At 45.1% G+C, this 17106-nt stretch overlaps 1 protein-coding gene across 7 annotated transcripts in view; it reads right to left on the bottom strand.

Annotated features, from left to right (window-relative positions):
- Positions 1 to 17106, bottom strand: part of PTPRF (protein tyrosine phosphatase receptor type F) — a 392393-nt gene that overhangs the window by 101390 nt on the left and 273897 nt on the right. For all 7 annotated transcript variants that reach the window (XM_075508594.1, XM_075508595.1, XM_075508590.1 and 4 more), the window contains one exon: positions 7545 to 7733. In XM_075508594.1, the coding sequence (XP_075364709.1) occupies positions 7545 to 7733 (189 nt within the window). The remainder of the gene's footprint in view (positions 1 to 7544; positions 7734 to 17106) is intronic.

Below are 17106 nucleotides of genomic sequence, written 5' to 3'. Positions count from 1 at the left end.
ATAACTAAAAAGCAGAAAGTTTTTTTAAAGCTAGAATTTGTATTAGCGCGACAGGAATAAACAAAAAGGAACTGATGTGCAATAAAAGTCAGAGTGACACTCTCAGGAGGTTAGTAAAGCTCATCGCTTCCAGGAGTGCAGCATCCAGCCCTGCATCTTGCCATCAAAGCCACCACCCTCATGAATGGGGGCCGAACTAAGCTGCCGAGGTGGCGTTGCTGGCTGGCCTCACCACTTGCATTCACCCACACCACTGTTCAAGCAGTTGAGATGGAGGACACGTTGGGAAGATGGTGCACTGCCCCTTCATTCCTCATACAGAACAAGGAGGGGGTGTCCTGGGGGCTGTGTCACCGTGAGTGTGCTGGGCAGGAGGGGTGGAAAGCGCATGGTTGCGGGCGCTAGGTGCAATTTTGCTTTGAGGTTAGAATGACCAGTGGGACAAAATCTGCTCACTTAAAGAAATTAAACTAAGGGAAGAGCGTAACAAATCAGTTTTGAGCCATTCTCCACATTCGCATAACCCTTGCATCAGGCTCCCTCCAGCAAAGAAATTGGTGTCATGCAGAATTAACTTTACATGCAGAAATAGTTCGACACGAAGTAGTTTCTGGTAATGTAACAATGGCATGCTAGCCAGACCTCTGTCGTTCCTGCCTGATTTGGATGTTAGCTGGAGAAAGGAATCCCTACCCTCTTTATAAGGCACCGGAGATAATTTTACATGCTATAATGAAGAGTATCTTATAAGGAGGGCTTATCTGGGAGTGAGGTTAAGTTATCCTGTTGCAATGATCTGTAAAGGTTGTTTTTATGAGGTCAATGTGTTTAGGAAGTGGAGGATCCACTGGTCAGTGTCTTGAGTTCAGCGTACAATCAATAACGAAGCACGACTGAAGGGGAGATGCTCCAGCTGGGCAAATTGGCAGGGAACTCTTCTAATCCCCACTTTTGTCCCCTTGGTCTTATTTTGCACATATGAAGGCTGTTAGTATAAGGGAGAGATTCATGCAGATCGAATCTGTAGGCAGTTCATGGTATGTGTTGGTTTTATGCAGATTTGTAGGATCTGAATACCAAGCACTTACCAAAGAAAACTGAGGAGTTTAAACAGACAGAAAAACAGGGTTAAACAGGACACAGTGTGTCAAATCATGTTCAGTGTATTGATTAATAAATACCAGTATGCATACAAGAGTGTCGTGTATCTCAGATTTACAGCTCATTCCATTATCCACAACAATGATCACCCAATGGGAAAGAAAGACAGAAAAGAATTTCTGTAAATACAAAGAAGGCATATTTTAAGCACGTTTAACTTGCCTCTTAAAAAGTAATTACAATATTTATTCTTTTTCCTTCCTAACTACCCTTCCTTTAGGCAGAGTCCTTTCTCTAAGCAGGAGCAGCAATTCAAACTACTCATTTTAGCATTTTCCTCTGCCAAGATGACATTACCCCATTTTAACTTTATGTCTGGTTATATTTTCTGACGCTTTCTATCCACAGATGACTGAAGCATCAGGAAAGATCTTGCAGTGACTGAAGTTGTGGGTAATCTCTCTCTTGCAGTAATAAATCTGCTGCTTATTTATCTATCTCAGTAACTACCGCTACTCTTGACAGAACAGTTATACCCAGAGATACTCGCATGGAATAGCACAGCCATGGAAAACAGGGTTATTTCTCTTTGCCTGTTTGGAAAGTTTGCCAAGTGATACTTTTGTTCTGTTTGGTCTAGGGCCTCCCCTCTCCCGTCCCCTCCCGCTTCGCCTTGTTCCCTTCCACAATTCTCAGAGTTAAGAAAAGCGTCACCACAGTATGTCACTTCCCACGGGAATGGTGCAATGACTTTGAGCACAAGCCCAACGGGCAGAAAACAGGACTTCCTTCTTTCTCATCTGGCTGAAATAGGGTTTGTTGTTCTGCCCTAGAACTGAAAAGATTTGCAGCAAATCTTTAAATCTACTCCCTGTAGAGGCTAAACCCTTTCCCTAATATGCAATTGTCTAGGAGCTCTAGAGCTCTAGGAGCAACTGCATACTTGAAGCAGATTCCCTAAAACGTAAGTGTGACCGGCTCATTTTTTCCTGTGTTAAATCCCAATCCTCCTGGCCTCCAAATGTAAGCCAGCCCTTGTGGGAGCAGCACAGAGGCTTGCTGTATTTAGCGCAGTGTTTGTTCTGGGTCTCTCTCACCTTTGCAAAGTTAAGACATTCACTCTTCACTCCGAGGACACCATTAGGGAGAGTGCACAAGGCTTTTCTGTTGGACCCCAAATTTCCTCATCCAGAAGGAATAAAAGTTCCCATTCGCCCTTCACATCATATGACAATGCATCTCTGGCTGTCGTCCTTTCAGGGTGTCCCTCAAAGGGACCAAATCACAGCACACAGGCCGCAGTGCCAACATAACAGAGTCCATCAAGAGATGGAGGTGCCATCACTCGAATGGTTACTGAGGCCAACTTGTGCCCTGTGATCATCAGGCCGCTTTATGCAAAGGGCACCCCAAGATCAAACTTCAAACCCAATTCCTTGTGTTTGAAAGGTTTGAAACACTCATAAGGAAGGAGAGTTTATTTCCCCTTCATGATAACAGACATTGAATAACACCCCGTACATTCACTTCAGTCAGGAATGAACGCTGACCCTGACATCCTCTGCGTACTGGAAGCGCACAACCAGGCAACCAAAGCAAGGCAAAACATAGGATGATAGACTGGAAAACCCCATGGGATTATTTGCATCAGTATTTCCCAGTGTGGAGGAGAGGCTCCGTTGGAGAAGGGACTTCACTCTGCTGACGCAAACTCACCCCAGATTTATCAACACACCACTTCCTTGTAGGAACCTAAACCACCAAAAAATCACTCCAAAGCAACATCAAACAGAGAAACCAAGGCTCTTGCTGGCTGCAACTGGGCACTAGGGCAGTGCAACACTGAATCCCAGAGAACTCCAACAGTGCTTTCGGCTACTTCCTAACATAGTTTTAGGGGAAACTATTTTTGGAAGTGAAAGTACTACAGAAAAGACTGGCTATTTGCCACCAGTTGCAACAGGGAGTCTCTGTGGATCCCACCACTGCTGCGTGCACCTCACACAGCAAGACCCAGATGTACAGTATAGGTTCTTCCAGGACATAAAACTTCAGCTGTCAACTGGTTGGCTGCTATATTGCTTCAATCCTCATCCACTCAGTCCTTCCTGAGACAGCATCCATCCTTGTGTGAGTTTCCTGATCCTTTTGGATAATACTCCCCAATCCCCATTCTTTTGGGCTGTCCTTACACACCTTGTCCCAAGTCAATGCCCATCTGATGTCTGGACTCAAAGCTGTTTCTTGCCAGGAGCTGAATGTCTTCTGCAGGGTACTGACTGCCGGCTATTACCAGTGAAGAGGGATACAGCAGTCACTGCCATTTCACTGGGACAGGTACCACCTCTTTTTGCAAGTTTGTCCTGTGTATGTTGGGTGTTCCTTTTGTTTCCAAATAAGTAGTGCTTCTACCTATAGGATCAAGACTAAAATGAAAACGCTTCCTGGTAACTCTGGGAGCATAAATGCAGCAAGATGATCTGGTGAGCCGGCTCCCACTGCTTCTTTGTTAGAGGCATCTACACTTTTCGAGAGAGTGACTGAAGTCATCTGCAGAGCCTTCTCTGATACTTACTTTACTTGCACTTAATTGCCTGAAAGCCACACTAGGGTCTAAGGCACGGCTCCATAACTCAGTTAATTGACGGTGATTAAAAGAGAATGATACTTGTCGTAAGACCAGGTTCTTTACTAGATGAAAGATGACAATACTCCCTGAATTTCTGGAGTTTCCTTACATGGCAAAGATATCTGTATGTTAACATTCAGAATAGTTATTTGTTCTAATTTGACATGTTGTTCATAAGTTTTCTGAAGAGCAAGGTGGAAGAACAATTCTTCAACTATGAAACTCACTGGAAGCATTAAAGAGCTTTGAGAGTATGAATACCATCAGAGTTGCTTTGAAGTCTTCAGGAGCTTGCGATCCAAGCTTTGAAGTCTTCAGGAGCTTGTGACCCAGAATCTTTACAGAAGAACTGTGAAGCCTCCATACAATCTGATCTATATTGAGAGGACTTCTGCCACATCATCAACTAATTTAAAACATGGTTAGAGGTGTAGCACTAACCCTTGCTGCCAGAACTCATATGTACATCACCTGCAATACTACAATGTCCGGACAGTTTTAAAATCAGTTCAGCCAAACAGGTTTTAAATGAGTTAGCATGCTGGGGAGGTTTCCCAGCCCAGAGCTGGCCTTAGATCCTGTGTCAATGACTGAGAGGCAATGACTGAAGCTACGCACCCTGGGGGAGAACAGGGAGTTGTCTTGAGTCACTGCATTTGCAGAAAAGCAGCCTCTCCACAAGAGGTGGGAAGTATTAGCAGGATGAGCAAGGGAGAATTTTGCTACAACCAGCATGAGTCAGAAGACGTTGCTTTTGCCTTGATCTGTGATAATGGAGATGAAAACCTGTATTTATTTGTGTTCTCATCTCTAGAGCAATTAGCCCAACACGTACTGGCAGAAGTACCCAAGAGCTGGACTTGAAGAAGAATTAAGCATTACTTGGGAGGAAAGATCTATGTATTGGGAAGAAAGGGGGAAAAAAGCCCTCTAAATGTAAAAAGTTATTCTAACTGTCAGAAGGTTTAATGAGAAAAATGCATATACACACATATAAATGTAATTAGTAAATGAGGGACGGTAGGATACAGGGCAGATTTATAAACTGTGTCTTTGCTCCCGACAAAGACACCAGTCCTCTGGGGTTAAAAGAGCCTAAGATGATGGCTTGGTTGTCTTAAACCACAAACTCTCTAGTACCTTGACAGAAGATCAAGAGACCTCTTAAAATTGATGTTCAGAGCCCCCTTGGGCACATGATCTGACTGCATGCAAGTTCAAAGACCTGCCTGAAGCCCCGCCTGAAGCCCCCAGAGCACTGCCAGCCCACATAACTCTGAGCATCAGAAGAGAGCACCTTTCCCAAGCATGCTGCTTCTTTACCTCTAGCTATTTACTCCACACTAGGAGCCTGAAGAAATGAAATCATCCCTCAACCCCCTCTCTACGTCAGACTCCAAAGCTGCTTTGACCTTTATGACCTATATTTAGTACATCTGAATAATAATATATTATGTACTCATTGAAGGTCGGACACTCTATATATGCAATATTGGGCTCACACCGTGCTGTAGCTGTTTTAACTATATTACATCTGTCTAGCTTTTATTGGGTTTTAATTAAATGAAATTAAATGAGCGTATATTTAGATTGAGATAGTATAAACTGACATTCATGCGGATATGCCAGGCTGGCTATAAGATATGATCTTAATGGAGCAGAGACTCTGCAAACTATTAAACTCTGCCATATAATGAGGTATCTATTTAAATACTCTTTTCTTTGAAAAACAACTCTGCCCCACTACGGTGTAGTGCTGGAGAGCTCAATTAGCACCTTGCAGAATGGATCAGAGACTGCCCAACCCAACACACTGCTCACACAGGGTGACTGCAGTCATGTAAGTGACTCAGGCACTTCAAAGTGCAGGCCCTACTTTATATCAACTACAAATATAGGAAAAAGCCACAAATATGAGCAGGGGTTGAATCTTCAGCTCATGAGAAGCGGTAAACTTCTTGCTCTCCACTCATGCCAGGGTGGAGCAGAGCCTTGGTGAATCTTGGCATTGTATCATCAGGTCCCTGAAAATAAAACTTCACTCATATTTGGAAGTCTCTTGCATTGAACTGTGGAAACCTCCCTTACTACATTAGAGAACTAATCAATTTCTTTTGCGAGTCTGAGGATGTGTGCTGCTCATTGATTTCTAAAAGGTTCCCTTGACACCTCCCTTGGTAATTACTGTGTCTTCAGCAAGCAGGCAGCTCTAGAGTTTGAATCCCAGGTGAAATATTCAATTGAGATGTTGCTCAAGAACAGCGAATAGGAAGCAAAACTTGGACACAGTGACAGGGTTTACTAGTTTGTTTTTAAACTTTCTATCTCACTAAACTTGTGAAGCAGCTGGTAGAGAGGCAGCCAAGTGCCTGCGAAAAGGAGGCTGGAGAATGTACAGCAAGTGCATCAGGAGCTGCCTTGCTGCTCATTTATGGTAATTTCTGATGCTGATTTAGTCAGCTATGAAGTGAAACACATCCATGTGCACTTTCCTATTGCTGCTTCCTAGAGCTTCTCAGAATAATTAACAAGTGTGATATTTTCTTTCAGCACAAACAGATCAAGATTAAACCATGTTGTGGGGGAGATAAGCTAAAGGTCACTGGGAAATTTCATAAGCTATAAATGCATTAGTATAATTAGCGCTCACTGGTACATCAAGGTGGGATCAGGAGTGTCAGGCTGGGTTCTATTTTTGATGAGAGTGATGTCTCATTACCCACTCCCCCAAGTACAAGCCTACTTCTTATCATCCAAGCATCAACAGATTTATGCAAAGGGCTCCTGCTATGGGGAAATGTGTCAAGACGTTCACCTTGCTAGGAGGAAGATGGTGTTGCCCTGGCAGCAGCACTCATAACAAATGGCTTTTGAGTGCCCAGAGATACATCGTGGCCAGGCAAGGCAGTCAGCCTCTTATTTAAGCGTGAGGCCTTTCTAGACCAAAGTTGCTCCAGCTCTGTTCCCTTCCGTACTTCCTGTAGGGTACTGTGGGCCTTTTTTCCCCAGACTAAAGCTGCTGTGTAGTGCTGCTGTGCATTGTTAAATAGCCACCACAATTCACGCTGGGGAGCTGCACTTCATCAGTGAATAAAGCAACGTTTTATTTTCCTTAATTCTCTAATGGGCCTTACAGTCCTGGGAGACCTAATAGTGCAGCAGAAAAACAAGTTCCTCGCTAAAATGAGTGCATTCTTAGCCACCCACAAGAACTAACCGTCTGGCTTATCAAACAAAAAAACGAAAAAGAGATGGTATATTTCAAAACTGTGTCCACCTTCCTTTGAAATCCATAGAATTGCTGCTTCTTGGATTTTTCTTTATTCTTGTGGTGTCACATAGCAAAATGATAAAGATCTCAACAGAAAGCAGAGCACTGTCTTGCAGAGTCTGTGTAAGGAGTGTAGTAGTACGTGACCACTGATTGTAAAATCTCAACCAGTATCTCGTTGTCCTGATTTGCACTGTGCTCCTATTAAAAGCATCTGAGACCTGTTGAGTTGGTAGTGAAACGTCTGAGCCTACCAAGGATTTGGGGCAATGTCAAGACGGTCTACTGAAGAAGGAATCCAGGTGATGTTCCGAAAGGCATGTCCACTCTAATGTCTCCTTTTAACAAGCCACGATATCCTCCCAGAGAGGATCAGGTCCAAAAACTGTTTTTATATTGTAAAAGAAACAAGCTCAAATCAAATTGACATTTGGGTTTAGAACTGCATTTCAGCATTTCAGAGAAAAAATAATAGCAGCAAGTAAAGAGAAGAGGGAGGAAGAGTGAGGAGGTAGGGAAGGCTTACTTGCTCTGCTACCTTACCCGAGCGGAGCTGCTTGATTCGCCCATTGCTAGTTGCAGTGTCAACAGGCAGGAAGTCCTTGAACCAGGAGATTTCAGGATCAGGGTTACCGCTGGCAGCACAGAGCATTGTGGCTGTGCGGGCCTTTTCCACCACCTTCAGCTGCGGGCCCATGTCAATGGTCGGGAAGCCAGCTGGGAGGTGGTCTTCTGCAAGAGGAAAAAACACACAAGGTTAAAGAGAAATGTTCGGGCGTAGTGATGGGATACGGTTGTAGTGACAGCAGTGCCATGGTATAGCATCTGTGTCTCTGCTGGAAAACAGCAGCCTGACTTCCCTACTGAGAAGGTTTTCAAGCCCTTAAAGCACATTAGGCTCCATAATGAGCATTCATTACACCAATAGAAGCTTCCACTAAATTCAACTCTGTTTAAATCAATTGCCTTGGGAAACGTCCATAATTTTCATTGATACGTAAGCTCCATCTATTGTTGTTAATAATTCAGTAAAAGCAGGTATTTGCCTTTTTGTGGGAGGACTGAGTTGAAGATAACAGACAAACACAAAGCCAAATAGTTTGAGGCATCTTGAAAAACAACAGCTAAACAATAAAACCCCTTAGAATGGTCCAGAGAGGCCCATTTTCTCTTTTTTTGACTAGGAACATTCTGTCACACTGGTAGGATAGACTGTAAATCTCTTCCTCATGCCCTCAAATCTGATTCAGAAGGCTTTTAGAAACTAATGAATGTAAAGCTAATGAGCCACACTCTGCTCATGAGCCGCCTCACCAGACTGTGCTGTGGCAAGCTCCCGGTGCATTTTCTGGGCTGCAGAGAGCAACAGAGGTGTGCGAGAAATGGCCAGTGCACGCTCTGGCATGTCTTACTGAAATACTGTAAAAGAAAGCATGCCCATAACTGCTAAAACCATTCATATGGCAAGTACAAAAAGAGTTAATTTGGTTTGCTGCTGCAGAGCACGCTCAGGTAGGCTGGGTGGAATACATTAGGCAGCCTTCACTGATAAGCCAAGGCATGCTCCAACATCGTCATTCAATAGCAGCTGCAGAACAGAGCTCATTTACTCATTCTGTGGCAAGATGTACTGTACTCTGCTAAGCCTGAACTGCAATCAAAAGGACATACTTTCGCAGAAAAAAAGAACTTGAAGAACATTAAGAAGCTTTTAAAGCACCAGAAACTCAATTATTTTCAGTATGTTTCTTTTTTCCCCTGTTTTAAGGGAACTTAAGCAAACCTTCTTCTTTGGCAAATTCAATTCTGCAAGGCTCCCAGCTCATTGCAGTGTTTAAACAAACAAGACCTCAGCATCTTCCCAAGTCCCAGAGGAGTCTGAACTTGCTGCAATCTGATTTTTCCTGCTATCATCACACATCTGGAACCAGGAAGGCACTAGCAATAGGCCACCTCAGGTGCTTCCTTCTACCTGTACTGCTGCACCTGCAGCACAAACACAGCCTGTGGTGCCTAATCTTACATATTTCTCCCTAAGATCTCAGGAGAATTCCCAAGACCCTTTACTTGTTTGCAGATCAAGATTCTGTAGAACAAGGCAACATCTGCTGTAAACAAAACAATGCCCTGGAATATTGTTTTTCTGTTTAGATGAGAGTGGCTATGAAGCATCCAAAGCTTTCTAAAGGAAAAAACGGTTCCTGATGCTTATTAAAAGCACAAACTGTATTTCGTCTCCCAGACTGGCCTCCCTAGAAACCCCTCTCATCATGAGCAAACGTAAATGGAATTTTTTTTTTTTTACCACGAAAACTAGTTCTTTTTTAATTTGCTCTCCATTGATTTTCAAAGACAAAAGGTACATAGAGCTTAACTGGAATGACACCAGAGCTAGCATTCAATAACAAGCAACAGAAGCACTCAATACTGAGCAACCACAATGCATACTCCTACATGGCTGAAAAGAAACAAAAGAAGGGTACACACAGAAGTACAGCATGGTATAGATTGAAAAGCAAAGGAAGATACATAGGAAAAGCAGTAAACAATGACATTCCCTTGGATCAAGGCCAAGTTTGCCTAAAGTGCAGCACCTTGCTATTTACGGTATTGAAAACAGATGTTTACTCTGGGGAGGCTGAAAACCTGAAGTGATCTAATCTAATCACCATGATTACCATTGACAATCTTTTCTGGTTTGTTCAAGATTTTACAAAGAATGCACTGAGCTAAGTAGCACCCAGTTAACTTCGTCCAAAGTCTGTGTGGAGGCTTAGCACATAGCTAAAAGCAAATCTGAAACCAGCATTTGTGCAAGAAATCTCTTCCCATCTGCAGTGATCCTTTGCCCACAGAAACGAGAGAGATCAGAAAATCCTCCACGGTGTCTGATCCACAGGCACACGACCAGCCTGCTGCACTGGAGGTGACTGTTCAATCAAAATTAGCAGTTTGTGATGAGCACAGACCAGCAGAAATTATATGATCTAACCTTAACTTCACCGCGTACAACAGAGAGATGCTGATTACAAAGACCCGGCAGCAAAGCTACCTCTGCCATACTAGAAATCTTAGATGAAGCCTTTTCTGGACTCCAAAGAGATGTACAGCGCTGCTCCCATACCATGCACCCCCTGCAAGCCCAAGCCATTATGGAGCCTGACGGGAATGCTGGGCACTCAGCACCCGGACAGAGGGCACAGGTGACCACCGCGTGATGGCCCTCAACCCTGGGCTGAGCTGGACACAGACAGGCACGGGCAGGCATGCAAGGCTCATGTGGCACACAGTCTTTTCCCTCTTAACCGCACGCAAGCCCCAAAACTATAGTGGCAAATGATAGTAGTAGAGAAGCAGTGCATTGTGTGTAGTCAGAGCCACAGCAGGTTCCCTGGGCTAGCACTGGTACTGGTACAGCCTAGTTCCCCTCCATGCCTGGAGATTGAAACCTGCCTATCCGCTATGGCCACACCACCACCAAAACTCAAGCAAGCAGCGCTGGCATGCCTGCATCTACAAAAACGCACAGGCAGCAAGGCCTCATTCGATCCCTTGTCAATCAAATGTAGAGGCAACACTGACGTTTAAGAGCAGGAGTTTGCTGTGATGAGACACCAGAGGAAATCTGACAGCCGGTCTCTGATGGCGCCTCAGACACAGCGAGGCTGCTGTTCACCTGCTGTTAGTTCTGGAGTAGCTCCAGGGGACCTGCACAGGGCCAAGGTCACAGTGTCCAGGGCTCAAGCTCAAGGGGAGGACGAGCACTTTCTCTGGAGGTGGTCCAAGGGCCTCAGGTGCCCGTACCATCATGAAATGAGGGACCTCAACTCCTGCAGGTCCTCCCCTGGTACTGTGTGGCTCTGGCAGCCCCCCCGGACTCTCCTGGAGAAGAGTGGCTGTGGAGAAAACCTGAGCTGGTCACACCACAGAGCACAGCCCGGCACAAGCCCACACCTGCCCTGTCAGCAATGCTCCTGTAGAGATAACGGGGCTTCGTTCCAGCCCGGCTTGGCATTGCTGACTTCCCTGGGATGGCGAGGGATGTCTCTGTTCAAGCAGTACAGGTGACGGTTCAGAGCTGTTCTTGCCTTGCCTTCCCCTCTGGCAAAAGTCTAATCTAGGTCTAATTATGAGGCTCAGTCATGCCCCAGCTCCTTTCAGCCCTCGCTAGCTGTACTAACTTGTCTGCACATGGAGTCGTCAGTAATAGCTATCCTCCTATTCATGCCAATCCATGGATACCCTTATTCTAGAAAATGAGTTTGTCAGCATTTGGTTTTGTTCAAGGATAGCTAGTGTGCTTTTAATACACATTAAAACAGGCTATGAATCTGCTTTCAAGTGCAGACTATCTAAACCAGTTTTTCTTTCTGGGTTTCAGATACTTTCAGAAGGGGTGTATCTCAGGTGGGCATTAGGTTAGAGCAAGCAAAATCTAGGCACAAGCAGGAGATTTTTTGGCATTGCAAGCTCTAATTCCCTCCATGGACTACAGCAGCAGAAGCAGGAATGACAGGAGAGCAGGAAGAGAAAGGAGAAGCAGGAGGAAAGGAGAAGGAAACAGTGAGAGAGCAAAAAAATGAGTGGGTTTTGCAATTACAAACTGAAACTTGGAAAATCCATGACCAGGCTGAGGTCTTGCTAGCAGCAGTCACCAAGGAGCCAGGAATGCCCCTCCGGCATCTAGCACGACAGCATGTGCAGAGGATCTCTCATGCTCCCTTGACAGCTCCCTTTGCTAATCTCCTTTCTGAAGTGACAGAAATCTAAACCCCCCCTTTTCTTACAGCTCTTTTGTGCCACACATTTCCCATCTTTAAGGGAAAAGTTAAGGTAAGAAACCTTTCCCACAGCCCCAAACCAGAGCTGAGACCTCCTTTGGAGCAACTGCAATTACGTAGCAGCTGCAATTACGTAGCTCATTCACCAGCTCCCCAGAAAACTACCTTTCTTGAGGATGCTGCTGAGAGACACATACCCCTTGGGGCATCCGTATTTTCTGCATCACTCCAAATATCAAGTGATGATAAGGGACACGGAGGCAACTGCAATTTATGTCTTACGAGAAGCACGGATCAGCCCCAGCATGGAACAGTATGTAGATAACAGCTGCTTACAGAAAAGGCCTGCAGAGGAGTCTGTGGTGAGCACAGCTGTTGATGGCTGAATCCTGCAGGATTACCCCCAGGATTTTGCTCAAAACTTGTAATCTCTCACAGAACAGAAAAGTTGGAGGGGTTGGATATCAGGTTCCCACTAGCGCAAACCCTGTACAGCTGTGCACTGTACTCAGTGGTCTTGCAGCCACGCAACTGTGTTTCGGAGGTCATACCATGACTCGGTACCAGTAAAATCTTTCCCCTACTGCTGTGAACTTCCTTTGTGTCAACGTAGGAAACGGTATTTTAGAAATGATAGTGCAAACTGTAAACACGTTTATGGGAGTTATTTGTCATATTCCTCTTCCTATAAAAGCCAGGCCTGCTTAGTATCATGAGCCCAATTGTTCAGACTGCTGAGGGAGAGAAAAAAATGATACCCAATACAATTTGGAAATAGCAAAAAGTAGCTTTTCTATACATTACAGCTATAGGTGTAAGGTTAAATCTCTTACAGTCTGTTAAAACCACTGTCCCACTGAAAGGGGTGTTCTCAACTCATTTCAAGTGAGATATTGGGCCTTATCCCCACACAGGACTGGAAACAGCTTCTCTGGGCCACTGGCTCCTGCCAGCCTGCGCCAGCTGAGGAAATTCCAGCCCAACATCAATTTTAGGGGCTCTGTAGGGATGATTAAAACACAAACCTGCTTTGTTTTCAATTCTGCCAGCTATCTGAAGACACTCAGGAGTGTGCAGTACTAGGGACAAGCCAGGAAATGGACTGAGGGCAGAGAGATCTCTGATAAATGTGTTTGACTGCGGTCAGCATTGCACAGGAGCAGGATACACGTATCAAAAGCTATTTCACACGTTCCCTACCCATTCGGTGACGCAGGCTGGGATCTCCCCCACTTCAAGTCACCAGGGCTGAACCGATCCTGGCAAGAGGTAGTGGTTTGACGCAATGTACCATATAGGGCGTTGCAGGGGTAACCCTTGTCTACCGACGGACTCGTATTTGATGGATCAACGGAATTACTTTACAAATTTTACAAGCTTCCAAATCTCCCTTTGAGACGCTGAAATGCATTAGCAAATGCAAAATTATCAGTGCAAAAGATAGCCTGGGTAGTCGGCAATATTAACTCATGAAAGATGCAAGCCAGTAAGATCATGAGCACACCACAATCCAGGACATCTGTTTGCTGAATAAACAGTCCTAATTCCTTCAGCACAGGTTACACAGCGCGGCTATTCAATTACCGCAAGACAATCAAAAGCAGTCGAGCAATCCAGCAGCCCAGAAGAACGGCATCATTTTACAGGATAAGAAAACCCTGACACTGCTCTGTTCAGGTTCAACTGAAGCTGCAACAAAGAGCATTTTATCAGCCATTTTGAGGCGACGCTCTCTTCCTGCACCCTTCTTCTTATAAAAGCCCCCTGAGGAGCTCACCAAAAATATTATCCAAATTCGTGGTCTCCAGAGGCTGCCTGGTGTCGGGCTACCACCTGTGCGGGGAGCGGTGGGAGGAGGAGTGCATTTGTGCGTGCTCACTGCTGGAGCCAAGTCTCATGCAGGCTAATGAATGCCCCGTCGACATTGGCACCGCCTTGTAATCGCCTAAGGAAAAGGTGGGGCAGTGAAACCAACCTGTTTCAAAGGCAGCAAAGTCTTAATTACTGGGTTAGCAAGTATAAAACAGTTTCAGGCAGGCAGAAAATACAAACAGTCATCTATTGATGACAAGGCTTTTAATGACAAATCTGCTGGTTTGGTATGACATCACGCCAACGTGACATGCTGAAGCCGCCTGCCGAAAATGGGGAGAAGGGCGCAGATGAATGGGTGGGTGTGGAAACGAGCTCCAGAAGGACTTCTCTGTGTCATGGTGTAACCACATGAATTACTGCACAAGAGCTTACAGTAAACAAAGTATTTGCTATCTCTTAGAAAGATCACAGCGGCAGCAGCAGCAAAACAGTTCACAAAAGAAAGAATCTGAGTCAGTCCAAAACAAAGAAAGTACTGTAAGGAAAATTCAAGAAAATACGAGACTAGACATGGCAGAAGAGGATAAACTGTCAGGCAGATTCTTGCCCTGGGGGCTCACGGCGTGGGAGCTCACAGGACCTGCTCATTCTAGAGGTTGTAAGTCCATAAAACACCCAATGGAGACAGCGCTATCCTTCAAGTGCCAGACAGGTGTTGCTGATGTCCTTTCATGGCTGGACAGCAATTATCTCCATTTACAAGCCACCGATACCTTCTTGGTAGCAGAGCTGGCCATTCCCAAGCACCTGTTTATCTCAGAGGGGAGCAGGACGGCTTTGCAGAGAGGCGGGTGCTCCCAAGAGCAAGACATGGCAGCACCTCCCAGCTGGCTCCAACGCGGATTCAGCCTGTGCTCCTGCCAAGTCCCAGCACTGCTCCTCTCCGTGCTCCCACGTGCGCGGCGGTAAGGTAACGCACGGTCACTGCAGCAACATGTCACCTCCCCAGGGCTGAGCACCCTGCATTTGCTGTGCACTGGCACCCAGTGCTCCCTCCCACCCAGGGCGCAACCTTGGTTCTCCAGGCCTGTGGGGACGCTGCATCCCAACGGGATGAAACAAATTGTTTCTCCCAGCCCTTAGAGATGCTGTTATCATCCAAACAACTTCCTTCGGGCCTCAGGATGCTTCTCAACCTGCCCAGGACAAAAGGTGGTGCCACAGATGCAGGGCCAGCCCTCCATTAGGAAATACGTCCTCCTTCCCTTTGAGAAGCACTGCAGCACGCCACTGCCAAAGCCCTCCAGGATACACCAGACATAGCCACACATCAGCCATAGTTGCCCCTAAGCTTCTCACAGGGTAGCTAATCCAGTCTAGATTCAGGCTGGAACACAGAAAAGAGGCACAGCTCTAGAGGCACTGATGGAGACAACGGTTGCCGCTCTCCAGCATGGCTGTCCCCTAAGCACAGCCCAAGGGAAGGCCTGAGAAAGGTCACTCTGGGGAGAAAGGGCACTTCCACTACCATGGCCTTGCACTCCTCTGATCCAGGGTCTTCACAAACACTGCAAAATCTGCTGGGATGACTGAGTCTAGCCACAGCTTCAGTAGTGAACAGGCAATTCCTCTCTCTCCTTCACAGATAACAGCTTGTGACCTGTGCTTGACAGAGGGCAACACAAAGATGATTAACAGCTGCTGAAGCTGACTCAGAGCAGACCAGAAGTAAGTATTCAGTTACAAACTCGGGCAAATTAAAGGTTTGCACCTACAACCCACTGTTTCAGTTCTTAGTTTAGGGATCTTCCTAAGCATTAACAACTTCTGCTCAGTATGTGCTAGCTGTGGAGTCTGCTGTCAGCTAGGAGACCTCAACCCATCCTGGAAGAAAACCATTATTTACACCTTTATCAAATTAGATTGCAACAGTCTGAGATGGCATTTATGAAATCCCTACTACTACATCATCCTTCAGTCATCCTGGCTACCTCTCTTCTTGCTTTCCATTCTGGCTTCCTTGCAATGACAGTCACATTTGCAGTCCTGGTCCTAAACTCAAGTTTTTCCAAGACTTAGGCCCAATACATCTAAATGAGCTAAAAAACTTGAGAAGGAAGATTATAGCAGAAGCTTATCTGCTCAGGCTAAACAACCTCTGTGCCATTGGACAGAGCCTCTCCAAGCTGATGACACAGCCTCGTAGAGTGGTGGGAAGTGTGACGCAAAGCCCCTTAAGAGGTGAGGACCACCCTAGACCTCCTGCTCCAAATCCAAGCCCAGTATTCTGCCATGAATGTAGAGCAATGTCCACAGACAACTCAAAGCCAAGGCAAAACTCGTAACAAGCATTTTCCTGAGAGACCAGAGAAACTAATAGCTCATGTTAATGAAGTACTAAAAAGGGCTTAGATTGTATGGCACTGAAAGTCATTTAAGGGTTCAGAGTATAGCACAGCAGAAACTACAGCAAGAAATGTCAAGAATGTGGGTGAGGAAGAGCTTACACACAAGTAAAACTGATCATCTCTGCAAGATTCCCTGCCTGAGTAAGCGTCCCTTTTTTAACCCTTTTCACTTCCTCCCCCTAAATTACAGCATAATACCAAGTAGGTAAAAATAGAGTTTTGTGGGTCATATCCAACAGCTGATAAATAAACCTAGACTCTTTCTTTCAACAACTATTACTTACAAAAAACCTCATCAGCTGGAAGTATGTATTGAAAAAACTCACAAAAGTTCTTTAAACACAATGAATCCAGAAAGGTTTTGCAGCCAGCTATTAAGACTCCATAGTAAAAGAACAGTAAAAGACCATGCTGTGCTTTCAGGCAGGACTGTGCCATTTGTTGGTACCAACTGTTGAATATAACTGCCTGTAGAACTGTTCTCAAACCATTGTTTCTTTTTAATATTTTATACTGAGAAATACAACATAACTATTGCCACTGCATGTTTCCTCGTGACGGAATATATAAACACTCCCACTAAAACATACCCAAAACTTCAATCTTTTCAGAGAAAAGCATGGAAATAGCTCTTACTTGTATTCTAAGTCATTTATTAATCCTCTGCATTTTCCATACTACTTCACCTGCACTGATGTGATATGCTATTAGCATAGAGATTTTCATTTTTAAGATGTACAATCAATAATGCATTTCCATATGCCATTAAATACAACGTGTGGTTAAATTAATGGAGCATTTGACTTTTGATCCATGTTTGGTTGCAGTTCAGTGCAGGAAAAATGCACAAGAACTGAGTTAATCTGACAGCAGAGCTCTCCCACGCTTTCTAACATTGAGTTTCAGATTAAAGTGAAGCATTCCTGCTGCCACTCAGCTGGAATATGAAATCTGTTCATTTCCACTTCACAGGCCAGAATGCAAGATTTTCGGTCACTTAAACTCCTACTGAAAGGGCTAGATCGTGCTAAAATCTGATTTCTATTTAGCTCCTGCAGCCTGTCTGCATCATTGCCAATCCAGTGGCTTCTCCTCCTGTGG

The sequence above is a fragment of the Mycteria americana genome, chromosome 7 (assembly GCF_035582795.1).
Source record: "Mycteria americana isolate JAX WOST 10 ecotype Jacksonville Zoo and Gardens chromosome 7, USCA_MyAme_1.0, whole genome shotgun sequence".
NCBI lineage: Eukaryota > Metazoa > Chordata > Aves > Ciconiiformes > Ciconiidae > Mycteria > Mycteria americana.
This window is presented reverse-complemented; position numbering and strand designations above follow the sequence as displayed.